We start from the raw sequence: 12805 nt of genomic DNA, 5'->3' as shown, positions 1-12805 counted from the left end.
CTGTTGCTGGCTACAGCTAAACGAGTAAGCATTCCAATACACTTGTTGTATATGGCAAATAAAAAATCTTGAATCAAAAATTCAGAAACGATTTCAGCAGCTTGCTCTTTATTACGTGGCACCCACGTTTTATATTGCTCACAGTCATGTACAGTATATACATATTCGTATGATGTATACTGTGTATATATATATAGTATATGTATGTATATGTATATGATGTACACTGTGTATATATATAGTATATGTATGTATATGTATATGATGTATACTGTGTATATATATATTCTCATATACGAGTTTGATTTGGGCTTGAAACATGTCATCTGGTAATGTAGATACCGGACAGCCCTTCCCTCCTGTGAGTCCTGTTGAAGTGAAGCTCTGCTGTGCTGTTCTGTACCCTCACCCGCTGTATTATATAATAATGGATTGAAAGGGACACATTCTGACGTGGGTTTAATTAAGATTGACACCTGTGTGTTAGAAAATAAATCATCTATAAAATACATCGCAGACGTTCTCCTGTTTTAACAGCTTTCCCGTGGAAGGGTTAAGTTACAGTTCTATAAATTGAAAATGCGGCGGTGAGATGTCACAGCAGTCAACGCAAAGTCCACATAACGTTTTCGTCTGTCCTCTTTAGCACATAGAGCGCAGAAGCTGGAGGATGCGGGCATCGATCCCGCTACCTCTCGCATGCGAAGCGAGCGCTCTACCATTTGAGCTAATCCCCCTCGCTGTGCTGGGGGATCAGCTCCCTCCCGTCCACACTAAATTCCTCTCGAGTCTTCTGTGCGATCGCACACACGTGAAAAACTTGAAATCACAACACTCACGAACTATCTGGCTCGTTGGTCTAGATTTGCTTTTTAGTTGCGAGAGGTCCCAGCCTCTAATCGCGTCAAGCCCTGTCTTATTCCATGATTACAAGAACATACGACCAGCTCTCCTCGTATTTTCTGCTTTTATGAAACGACTATAGTAGCACAGCAGAGCGCGTATCGTCATCACGCCTCGCTCAATGTGAGGTTAAAGCGAGGTGTTTTAGCTGGCGGGCTATCTGCTGGTTTACAAGAACGGTCGTGAAATGATCTTCACCGCTCGGACTTCATTCTGCTCTCATGACAGTGGAGGTGACTTTCAGTGCGCTTCACTGCTTTCTGAATCTGGCACACTGATGGAACAGAAATTCTCCATGAAATAAGTCCTGGATTTTCTCCCGTTCCAACAAGTTTCCCGTAACTTATCCCGTGGAAGGGTTTGGTTACAATTCTCTAAGTTGAAAATGTGGCAGTGAGAGGACATCGCGTATTGAAACTTTAATTTGTTCGGCACAGAGCCTTCAGGACTTTGCACGTGAGAGCGGAGTCTCTCTTATCTAGTACAAGGAGAGCAAAATCTGGAGGATGCGGGTAAAAGCATTGGATGTAAGATCCAATAGACATAAAAACCACGTGGGTTTCATCCCCAGTCCTGGTAGACTCTCGTTAATTAAGGAACAAGTAAAGGTTTATTCTCTGCTGAGAAAAAAAAGAAACACAATGTTTCGGCCATGGAGCCTTCGAGTGTCTAGAATTACACGTCATTATGACAAGACTGTCTTAGAAGTGCTCTGAGCTCTGTTTACAACAAAAACCACAGGCTGCTTGAGTCTAGGTCTTACTGAATGAGAAATGTACTTTTCTCTGTATTTTTGGAAATTCTTTGGACAAACTTTTAAAGAAATGTTGATTTGTAATTTGTCCATTTTTAACTCGGCTAAAAACACCTTTCTAGAAGTCTTTTTCCGTCTGTCTGTGCTACCGCTCCTCCTCACACACTAACACGTGTAGAATCAGCTGTTATTAATGAGGTTTCTAACGCATGAAAGTTATTTGAATTGAGCCTGGGACAGGTGAAAGCACACGGTGATTTCACCTGCTTTCAGTTGTTTATTGACACTCATAAGAGCGCTTGGTTTCATCCTTTTAGTTTCATTGTTTTCAGAAGTTCATCTTCATTTTTTTGTTGGAGATTGTTATAATAAATATAGATTTTTTTTTAACAAAATCACATTCAGGCAGATTTTCAAAAACCTTTTAAGAGTTGACGGGTTTCACCTTTGGAATATCAGTTAGATTAGTCGGAAAAAGGAAATTCGTATAACATCTCTCCACATTTTCATTCTCATTTCTGTGAAGAATCATATTAACAGGCTGAACTTGAAACACCAGCCCTGAGAGGAAGTAAACAGGAAACAGAGCTCATGACCACTGACAGACACGCGCTCCTCGTTAATCTAGTGGTGAGTATCCCCACCTGTCACGCGGGGGATTGGGGTTTGATTCCCCGACGGGGAGACGGGTAACTTTTTAACCACCTCACTACAGTTTAAAAAAAAAAACACCGTTTGTTTAAAAGTTCATCAGAAGAATAAACAACTCCGTTAATTGTTATTTTATTGGATTTCTAATCCATCCCCTTAACCACTAGGCCACGACTACACGCAAAACCCCTAACCGGCCTCCTACGACATGTTTCCAGCCCTGACTCTGAGCAAGTCCGACTGTGGAGATTTCCCACAGACCTGAGACGGGCCAGTGTCTGATTCAGGGCGGAGGAGGGACACACTCTGTCCCACGAATCGCACTCGAGCTCACTGGCAGGAGAGAGGGGAGAAAGATGGGCTCGTTCGTCTAGGGGTGTGATTCTCGCTTCGGGTGCGAGAGGTCCCGGTTCAAAATCCAAGATGAGCCCCTATGTGCGCTCTTCCTCCACTTCCACCGTCCTGCGCCCTGACATCCCCGTCTCCTCCCGGTGTCTCCCGTGAACACGACTGCAGGAGCCTCGTGAGGACTCCTCCCGGGCACAGCGAGAGCTCGAGTCCCTGTCTGAGCCGGGATCCTTCATCTCCTGCCGGGCCCCGTCACTGCCCTCACGAACTCCAATAATCAAAACATAATTTCTAGCTATTATTTATAAAGACACATAAGGGAAACTATTCCAGACGAAATTTTATATTCATTTTCTCGATTGATTTTTCAGAACAAACGGAGTATCACATGGCACCATGAACAACACGGAAAAAATGTGAACGATCATCACGTGATGTCAAATCATGTGCTCGTTTATTATAGTCCGAGATCCTGATCTTGACTATTTTGAATTTATACCGATAATTAGCAGCAAATTGACGAAGAACACACAAAGCGCGACAATAAACTGCTGCACACACTGCACACACGTGGCCAGTCTTAATGAGCTATGTGATCTGTTGCTGTCAGACGTGCTTCTGTGTTAAACGCAGAAGGAGAAAAAAGCCCGGAGACTCCGATCGAGCGATGCGGCTGTGCTTTTCTCCCTTGGAAAGGTCACGCATTCCACGAGGTAGGCAAGAACACGCGTGCATGAGCGAGCAGGAACCGCCTGTGTCAGATGAGCAACAAAAGTACTGCCCCGTGTGAGGATCGAACTCACGACCTTCAGATTATGAGACTGACGCGCTACCTACTGCGCTAACGAGGCCAGATACAAATCCAGCCGGAAAACGAGGCACTCAGGGTTTTCAAGCGTCTGTTCCCTAATCTAGCGATGCCCCCTCATGGATATTGAATCCGCCTTTTGATCTCACCAATACTGTTTCTCCTTGTTTCTTTTGCGAGTCCGTCTTTGAGATCCCACCTCGCACAAGTCCTTCTGGCTGAAGTGGCTTCCCTGCCTCAGCAGCGAGCTCTCGTCAGCCACCGACACGTCTGCGGCTCGCTTGGCCCTCCGACTCCCGATCTGCTGAGATGAGATTTCAGCAGAGAGCGTCGGAGCCGCGCTTCATGCGGAGAGAAGATGAGAAGGAGGCGCGGCTGTTCCGCTCTCTTCGTGCTCAGTTTCGGGATTTCTATCTCTCTATACCGATATTCACCAGCGGATTCACTAAGAAAACACAAAAAGGTAGCGAAACAGCCTCACTGTTTCATTTCATTTCAAGAGTCTCTCCAGCAATCAGAAGTTCCCGCGGGTTTAGATAAATTCAACTTGAATTGCCTTTTTTAGACTTCATCCATCAGATGGCTCACAAGAACCAAACGCATCTGCGACAGATTTGAATGCCGGAGCCTCGCTGTATTTCTAACACCAGTGTGATACTCGAGGACCGTAGCGGGGTCGCGGTGCCTCATCGGACTGGCTGGCGATCAGGTCAGCAGTCAGGATGGCCGAGCGGTCTAAGGCGCTGCGTTCAGGTCGCAGTCTCCCCTGGAGGCGTGGGTTCGAATCCCACTTCTGACAGTACATTTTCTCTGATGATTTGCTAAGAGTGGAGATGAAAAGAGCACAACAACGTAATATGTTTCTACGAGAAAAAAAATTTTGATAGGTGACGGGCGGCCCGTTTGGAAGAGCAGACAGATTAGAGGGAAAAGGAAAATCATGTAGGTTTTCTGAGGAAAATGATGTACCTCCCCGTCGGGGAATCGAACCCCTGTCTCCCGCGTGACAGGCGGGGATACTCACCACTATACTAACGAGAAGCTTGTGTATGGCATTGAGCGGGAGCCGTCTTTCCTGTCAGGAGACGTTTCCTCTTACGGCTAAAGCTTTCTCCCCAAAGACGGCTCGCTTCTCTTATGGAGAATAATGTAGGAACTGTGCTCTGCTGCCCTCTAGTGGAACTGACAGTGATTGCGGTCTTTAACAGCCGGGAAAGTACCCGCCTCTCCAGTCCCCCCGCAGAACACAAAAAAGCAAAAGTCCAAGTTCAAGATTTTTTCTTTGCCGTATACAACAAGTGTAGTGGAATGCTTACTCGTTCAGCTGTTCCCAGTAACAGTTTGTTCCGGAATGGCTGTGATCCTAAGTGACGGATTGGGATTTATTGTTACAGCGGATGGTGTGGCTCTGACAGTTTAATGTTAAACCACATCGTGTGAGTTCATACTTGAGCTCCGGTGTCCGACGTCCGTCGAATCCCACGTCTGACACAGAGCTTTTCTTAACTTTTATAAATATATAGAAATATCAACTTAACCACGAAGAGAGTGGGTTGGAGTGGAAATAATACGGGAACGAGCCCATGTCAGTCCGGGAGAAAGTGGGGTCGTGTTTGTAGTTGTGGCTGAGTGTTTAAGGCGGTTGACTAGAAATCCACTGGTGTCTCTCCGTGGGAATCCTGCCGACTGTTTACTCGTGGAAAGGAGTTTTGGAGTTTTTGGATACAAACTGAACCGACTGCGTTGGAGACCCACCTGAAATACTGTTAGATCACGGATGAGCTGGTGCCTCGCAGCTCCCGGATTGGGTGTGATCATCTCGGTTATGAACCAGCACATTTAAAAAAAATAGATTTGAAACCCCCTTATATCTAAATGGCCAGTTTCCTGTCAGACCTTTAAACGTTTATCTGAAGAATAAACAATTGCGACTTTTAAAACAATTTCCGACAATTAAGAGAAATGCACTTCTTTTTTAGCACGATCTAGACTCAGGTTTACGAAGTGAAAGTAATTCTGATTTTTTCACACTAAGAAAAGTCTTTTCAAGGAAGAGACAGTGGCCCGTACGGGGATCAAACACGCGACCTTGGCATTATTAGCACCACACTGAGCTAACCGGCCCCATTCAAGATACACACACACCCTCCGTGACCGTCACTATTAAACACGAGAAATGCTGCAAACCACTCTGACACAGTGATGGAGAAACACCGTCACACAGTCAGAAGCGCTTTAGATTTCTGCGCTTAAAAACTCATGTGAGAAGCGGGCTGTCGCAGTCAGCAGGAGCGCATTGGATTTCTAGTCACGATCACAGGCGAGCAGAGAGCTCCGAGACAAGAGCCTGTCTTTGAACTAATTAGATTAAAGCCAATTAGGTAAAGTTGAGTTCCAGAGCTGCCTGGCTGGTGTTTATCACCCTGCCCAGCCCCTCAGCGACCACAGCATCTTCACCTCTCCTGCTGTGGGTCTGCCATAGGGCTCAGGCTCCCAGTGACGGCAACAGCCCAGGCTGGGCTGTACCAGGAGCTGGAGAGCCACACTTTCCTCCTGGCTAGGAGGCCAGGGGGAGGTTGTTAAGAAAGCCATCGTTGCTTTTTCTGTCAATCTGCATTTTAGAAAAGACATCTTTTCAAAAGAGTTTATCTACGTTCATTCTCTGATTTAGAATACACAGTTCTCTATCCTGTTGGTATAGCCAGGAAGGAGCAGGAGCTATGATGTTGTCTGCGGATTATACTATGTCATTTTTGGAATATATGATGTCATTGAATTCATTTTGAAAGGGTTTGATAATATATCGTGATTTTATGCACTAATCTGTATTTCATCCTGATTATTTTACGCTTGTATAATTATAAATGTCAGAGAATCTGTTTGAAATCCTTTATTAGAAGCTGCTGATTCTCCTCTCAGTCTGATTCATATCTTTGATATAATTGTGTCAGCCCAGGCCGGTCCAGAACAGAGACTGGCCCAACTGACAGGAGACACCAGCGTCGAACCCAAGTTCACTCTCGCCCCACACCTGGCTTCTCTTAAGACACAGCTGGACAAGATTCTCCAGTCTGGACAGGAGGCCTTGATTTACACAGAGGATGGTGGGGGTGGGGAACAAGATGCAACTATGTTATCTACCAGCAATGAAACAGGCCTGCTGGGCAGAATGGCCTCAGCGCGTGTTCTTGTGAGGTTTCACTAACATATCAATAACAGCTCCTCTCAGAAATGACATGAGTGCCTTTCTGCCAGTGAATCAGATAAGAGCTTCACATCTCAGCACCATTCCGAGATGAACCGCGCCCATGTCGAAATGCTGTGGGCGATAAGATAACCCGCTGATGATCCCTGTGGTGTAGGGTGTGTGAATAAGGAGGAACAGACTCTCTCTCTCCAGGGCGTTCCCATCTGCTGACAGCAGTGACCTCTAATGCCCCCTTTGTCACCCCCTGAGCTTCACCCCAGAAGGAGAGCTCTCCGGTGCTCCTTGGCCCACGTGAGGAGACCACAGCTGGGAAGGAGACTGGGATAACGGCAAAACTCCTCTGTGTGTGACACAGCCGTGACCTCTCTCTGAGAAACAGGACCCATGAGCCTCCTGCACCTCCTGAGTCTCCTGCCTCCACAGCTCCTCTGTGTCCTGGGGAGGGTCAGTCTTCTGTGTCCAGCATTAGTTGGGGAGGGTCAGTCCTCAGTGTCCAGCAGTAGTTGGGGAGGGTCAGTCCTCTGTGTCCAGCAGTAGTTAAGGAGGGTCAGTCCTCTGTGTCCAGCAGTAGTTAAGGAGCATCAGTCCTCTGTGTTCATTGAGTAGTTGGGGAGCGTCAGTACTGTGTGTCCAGCAGTAGTTGGGGAGGGTCAGTACTGTGTGTCCAGCAGTAGTTGGGGAGGGTCAGTCCTCTGTGTCCAGCAGTAGTTGGGGAGGGTCAGTCCTCAGTGTCCAGCAGTAGTTGGGGAGGGTCAGTCCTTTGTGTTCATTGAGTAGTTGGGGAGGGTCATTCCTCAGTGTCCTGCAGTAGTTGGGGAGGGTCAGTCCTCAGTGTCCAGCAGTAGTTGGTGAGGGTCAGTCCTCAGTGTCCAGCAGTAGTTGGGGTCAGTCCTCTGTGTCCAGCAGTAGTTGGGGAGGGTCAGTCCTCTGTGTCCAGCAGTAGCTGGGGAGGGTCAGTCCTCAGTGTCCAGCAGTAGTTGGGGAGGGTCAGTCCTCAGTGTCCAGCAGTAGTTGTGGAGGGTCAGTTCTTTGCATCTTCTCAGTGAGTGTTAATATGACCTGGAATACTAAATCTGAAATTTAAGACTTTTAAAAATGACAGAAACTATGTTCATATAATGGCATCATTTGCAGCTGATGTTACTGTGCTGCGTTTGAGCCTGATGACTACGATGGGAGAAACGATGGTGGGCTTCTCTGCAGACAGGACCCTGGCTTGGGCTGCTGTGGTTCTTCAGTCACGAGACACAGGAAGAGGTGCTCTGGGCCACATGTGACCTAGCAGGATCCTACAGACCTCCCTTCACTAGATGAGATCACAGGAAGTCCTCAACGTTAAAAACCTGTCCTCTGAACGTGAACCGGAGAACCCAGAGATCTGCACAGTGGCTCTGAGTCTCTTTACCGGCGAGCACCAGCTATTGAGGAGCTCTGCCCTGACCAGAACAGAGATACTTAAAAGGATGAAGATGGTTTTTCTTCGACGTCTGTTTGGTGTCATGATCCTGAGCTCATTTGAGGGTAAGGAAAACTTCATAAAATATACAGTGTAATTACTGACACAGTGACTAATGCACTCTATTGTCCAGTCAGTCAGTGTGTCTGTATTAACCCCTCTCTCTCAGTGCAATGTTAATGTACTGGTGTGTCCAGTCAGTCAGGGTGTCTGTATGAACCCCTCTCTCTCAGTGCAGTGTTAATGTACTGGAGTGTCCAGTCAGTCAGTGTCTCTGTATTAACCCCCCTCTCTCTCTCTCCAGTATCCAGCTCTCCTCTGTCCAGGAGCTCTATAGTGGGGGGTGAGGATGCTGGTGAGGGGATCTGGCCCTGGCAGGTCTTCCTCAAGATGAAGAATACCGATGGGCGCAACGGCAGTTGTGGGGGCTCACTGATCAGTGACGTCTGGGTGCTCACTGCGGCTCACTGTTTAGACAGGTGGGTGAGGAGGGGCCAGTGTCTGACTGTGTCTGTCTGTGGAGCTTCACAAACTGCACCAGGGATCTCCTGAGGTTCATGGTCTTGTTAGAGGTATTCATCATCTCCTTGATCTTCTTGGTGAATTGGAGCCCAAGTGTGCAACGCCCCCTGAGGGGTGGGTACTGTACTCTAAGCCCCTTTAAGAGCACTGAAAAGGGGACCTAAGGTTTTCAAAACAGGTCACTTTTAAAAAGAAATACTTAGTGAGACAAAGCTCCATCGACCTCTTTGACAGGAAGGTAGTAGCTTCTTGGTCTGAGTGTCTGATCCAGTTATTTCTTGAGAGAAGCCAGGGTATCGGCCCCAACAACATGGCTGGTCAGTTTGCTACACACCCCCGCCACCCTCTGTGTAAAAGAGTGCCTCCTGTTCTGTGTTACAACCATGGCGCCTGTCGTGCTGTAATAAGAGTGAGAAATAGCGCCCCCTGTGGTAACATGCCTCTTCCTGTACTTTCCCTTCAGCCTCTTCTACCCGACATCCTCGGTTGTGTACCTGGGCGCATACCAGCTGGATAAGGCCGGCTCACACCAGGTGAACCGCACCATAGCCGATGTGGTCATCCACAGCAAGTACACCATCCCAACCAAGGGCTACGACATCGCCCTGGTGAAGCTGGATCGCCCCGTGCCGCTGTCCCGTTTCATCCAGACTGTCCCTCTGGCCGAGCCCTCGGACCTCTTCACCAGCCGCAGTGACTGCTGGGTCACTGGCTGGGGGCGGGTCCAGCAGAACAGTAAGGAGATCTGACTCTTTTTAGCCTCTGAGAGAGCTGGGCTGCAGGGCAGCACAGTGTAGAGCAGTCCTGTCTGTCACTAGCCAATCACGTTGCAGGATAGTCTGTCTCTAACCAATCACAGCAGTCTGTCTGTCTTTATCCAATTACAGTGTAGGACAGCCTGTCTTTAACTAAGCACAACGCTGGGCTGTAGAGCAGCACAGTGCAGACTGAATCACACAATAACACTCCAATCACACAATATCATTCCATTCACACTTCAAATGCACAATAAAACAAGTACACAGTCATACAATCACACTCATATCACAATATCACACAATCACATTCTGATCACACAATCAAATTTAAATCAGAACATAATAAAATCAGTATGAGGTATTGGGTCATCTTGTACCCCTACAGTCCAGAGATCTGTCTTTCAGTCTGGGCTGGGTCATAATGAAGCCCTACGGTCCATTTAGTCTGAGCTTGGTCATATAGTAACCCTACAGTCCAGACATCACTCATTTAGTCTGGACTAGTCTGGACTGGGTCATATTGTAACCCTACAGTCCCGAGATCACTGGTTCAGTCTCCAGTAGCTCCCTACTCGAATGTCTTGAGCTTGAATCGGTCCCGGTTAGGGTCAACTTGCTGCACGGCAGCGTCACTGTGGCAGGCCTTGCAGTGCTGTCAGTAATTTCAAAGTTCTTCTGTTGCTACTGAGGGGATCTTAAATGCACAGAACCAGTTGACTCACTGAAACCACTGCTTGACCTCTGCTGACCTCTGAATTAACCCCACAGTGAGAAGTGAGAGCTGTCTCCTGGAGATCTGAGCAAGAGACAGGGGTCTCTGGGAACAGAGGTCAGGTCCTACGGTTTCGGTGAACACAGATGCTGAGCAAGTCATATAATTCCTGAACTCTCTCTCTCTCCTGTCCGCAGGCAGACTTCCCTTCCCTCGCACTCTCCAGAAAGTCAAGATTCCCATCCATGACCCGGAGTCCTGCAAGAACGTGTATCCGAACATGAAGACCAGCATGATCTGCTGTGGAGGTCAATACAAGAGCACCTGCAAAGTGAGTGTGTTTGTCGTTTGTTATTTGGTGGACATGCTTGTCTATAATCGTGTGAAGGGTGTAAATGTGGAGGGATGTGAGGCAGTTTGGTAGGAAGCTGATCTGACTCTTCCTTAGAACATTGTCCTCAGTAAGGAAGGTCAGTAAACGGGTATTCATGATCCTGCAGAACACCCTCCCCAGGTTACTGTTCACACAGGTGCCTCTGTTATTGTAAGGGTCAAGTCTGGTCAGGTCTCACGGAAAGACCCGGCGCTCAGTACCAGGCTGAAGGCTGGCCTGCTGCAGCTCCGAGCTGATGAGTCTCACCATCTCCTCGTTGACTCCAACTTGACCACAGATCACTCTTGGTCGAAAGGCCTGGAGTTTGTCTAATAGCCCCGGCCTTGAGCCCTCTCTGTCTCTCTGTCTCTCTGCAGGGAGACTCTGGAGGGGCTCTGGTCTGTAAGAAGGGAAACCGCTGGGTCCAGGCTGGGATTGTCAGCTACGGAAAGGGCTGTGAGACACCCATCCGCCCCAAGATCTTCACCCGCGTTTCCAGCTACAGGTCCTGGATCAAGATACATAGCCAGTAGTCTCTGATTCCGAGTGATGCCTTGTAAGCTGAAATCAACACAGGCTTCTCGTTCTCCCCAAGCCCGCCTGTGGCTCCTTTCTGTGCTTTTTCTCTCACTGTGTCTTCTGTTGTGTGTGTGTATTACTGAGGGATTCTCAGTGATCTCTGTTTCTCACTGTGCATCCTGTCCTGTTGTGTAAGTTTTTATTACTGAGGAATTTTCTCTTGTCTCCTGTCTCACTATGTCTCATGTCGCTTTGCATTTTTATCACTTAGTAAATTTATCTCCTCGCACTCCTCGCACTCTGTTATAATTTTTAGCTTTGCTTTGCCTGCTGTGAAAGGGACTGTAACTCTATCAACAGCTCAATAAAACTTCAAGCATTCAATCTCCTGGTCTAGGGACTGGACTGCAGTTATTCAGAGGTTAATCAGTCTGTTTCTCCCCAAGACAACGGGTCAAAGGTCAGTGTTCATCACCCAGTGGAAGGTCCTTCAGTGGGGACCCGAGGGTGTGTACCAGAACTTTACCTGATGACATCCTGACCAATCACCAGCTATGATGTCACACCTTATAGTCTGACACCCAACTCAGTTTTCATCGTTGAACTCACTGCCTCCTTTTCTCTCTCCAACCGATATAACCATTTAACTTTTCCTATCAAGTGTCTAAGAGCTTAAATTTTCATGGCTTAGACTTTTCTCCAAGACACCATGCCAAGAGAGTGAGTCAGTAAAAAAACAGAATTCTGCCCCAAAAAATGCATTTGGATGCTTTCTTTTTATTGATATCCTGAATACTCGAGCATATTCATACCAGGACGAACCGATCTCTCCCACCTGCAGGAAACCATGCAGCCAGACCCAAAAAGACAAGTATGCACAGACTCTGCACCCATGACCCTCATCTCTTGGCAGGAAGTTTGAACTCACCAAGGATGATTGGCCAACAGATCTTGGAGTATAAAACTTCTTTACTCCCATTATAATTCTCAGGAGATTAACTATTGTTCCAAACACATGATGTTAGTTCATAATAGTAAATGCATATTTACATGTATCTGAGAATATTGTTTCAAATGGGGGGTTATGAAAATGGAGAAAATCAGGATAAATAATCAGTGAAATAATTATTCACAACCCCCAACTTGTAAGTGATTTCTAGCAATATACCAGAGCAGTTGGTATAGTTAGAGGCATGTAAAATACTTGTTCTCTGGCACAGTTTTGTTGAGAGGAGTAATAATCCAGGCACACTTGGTTAAATAAACATTTATTACAATGAGAAGACACAAACTACACCACACGCAACAAAACATACAACACACACTGTTACACTTGAAGAAGGCTCCATGGCCGAATCGTTGTGTTTTCTCTCTTCTCTTTTCAGCATGGAATAAACCTATTACTTGTTCCAATGTGTTGGAGTGTCTCTTCCAGCCTTACAGAACATGAATAAATCAGATCGTTCCCATTGGAATCTGGGAAGGGATAGATTAAAGTGACAAAACCATAGGACGCTTTTTAAACGTTCTGACTGCCCCTTCGTGCTCAAATTCACTCGCCCGGGGCTCTCAAGTGAGGCTCTTAGTTTTTAGTTTTTATGTAAACATCAGAAACACAAAAAAGCAGACAAAATATTCAAACAGATACAGAAATAAAATACACCTCACAGCCAGAGGAATTCGAATTATGAAAGCTGAAAATGAAGCTTTTTACATAGTTCCCTCGCGCGTCTTGCCTTTTGATTCTTTAAATTTCTGATAGAAATGAAAAAGGAATTCTACCTTAAAAGCAT

The 12805-nt window shown here is 46.8% G+C and overlaps 1 protein-coding gene and 3 non-coding genes across 4 annotated transcripts; 2 read left to right on the top strand and 2 right to left on the bottom strand.

The window, feature by feature from the left end:
* Positions 1 to 664: 664 nt before the first annotated feature.
* trnaa-cgc (transfer RNA alanine (anticodon CGC)) lies at positions 665 to 737 on the bottom strand. The gene has a single exon. It is a non-coding gene; the product is annotated as a tRNA-Ala (tRNA).
* Positions 738 to 3434: 2697 nt separating this feature from the next.
* Positions 3435 to 3507, bottom strand: trnam-cau (transfer RNA methionine (anticodon CAU)). Its single transcript has one exon. It is a non-coding gene; the product is annotated as a tRNA-Met (tRNA).
* A 673-nt stretch (positions 3508 to 4180) lies between these two features.
* On the top strand, positions 4181 to 4263 carry trnal-cag (transfer RNA leucine (anticodon CAG)). The gene has a single exon. It is a non-coding gene; the product is annotated as a tRNA-Leu (tRNA).
* A 3760-nt stretch (positions 4264 to 8023) lies between these two features.
* On the top strand, positions 8024 to 11396 carry LOC148660187 (serine protease 27-like). The gene is made up of 5 exons (XM_088634178.1): positions 8024 to 8193; positions 8433 to 8607; positions 9114 to 9385; positions 10318 to 10451; positions 10871 to 11396. Exons 1-5 carry the CDS (start codon positions 8136 to 8138, stop codon positions 11024 to 11026), a joined length of 795 nt encoding a protein of 264 aa, XP_088490304.1. The 5' UTR covers positions 8024 to 8135; the 3' UTR covers positions 11027 to 11396.
* The last annotated feature ends 1409 nt before the right edge of the window (positions 11397 to 12805 follow it).

Source organism: Lepisosteus platostomus, chromosome 6, assembly GCF_059453375.1.
Source record: "Lepisosteus platostomus isolate fLepPlt1 chromosome 6, fLepPlt1.hap1, whole genome shotgun sequence".
Taxonomy (NCBI): domain Eukaryota; kingdom Metazoa; phylum Chordata; class Actinopteri; order Semionotiformes; family Lepisosteidae; genus Lepisosteus; species Lepisosteus platostomus.
The sequence above is the reverse complement of the archived record's forward strand: the minus strand, read 5'-3'. Positions and strand labels throughout refer to the sequence as shown.

Excerpts from the sequence above, each read along its gene's own strand:
- LOC148660187 (XM_088634178.1), top strand. The coding sequence starts at position 8,136 with ATGAAGATGGTTTTTCTTCGACGTCTGTTTGGTGTCATGATCCTGAGC. Across the intron at positions 9,386-10,317 it reads GGGGCGGGTCCAGCAGAACA|GCAGACTTCCCTTCCCTCGC; the intron begins GTAAGGAGATCT and ends TCCTGTCCGCAG. Across the intron at positions 10,452-10,870 it reads AATACAAGAGCACCTGCAAA|GGAGACTCTGGAGGGGCTCT; the intron begins GTGAGTGTGTTT and ends GTCTCTCTGCAG.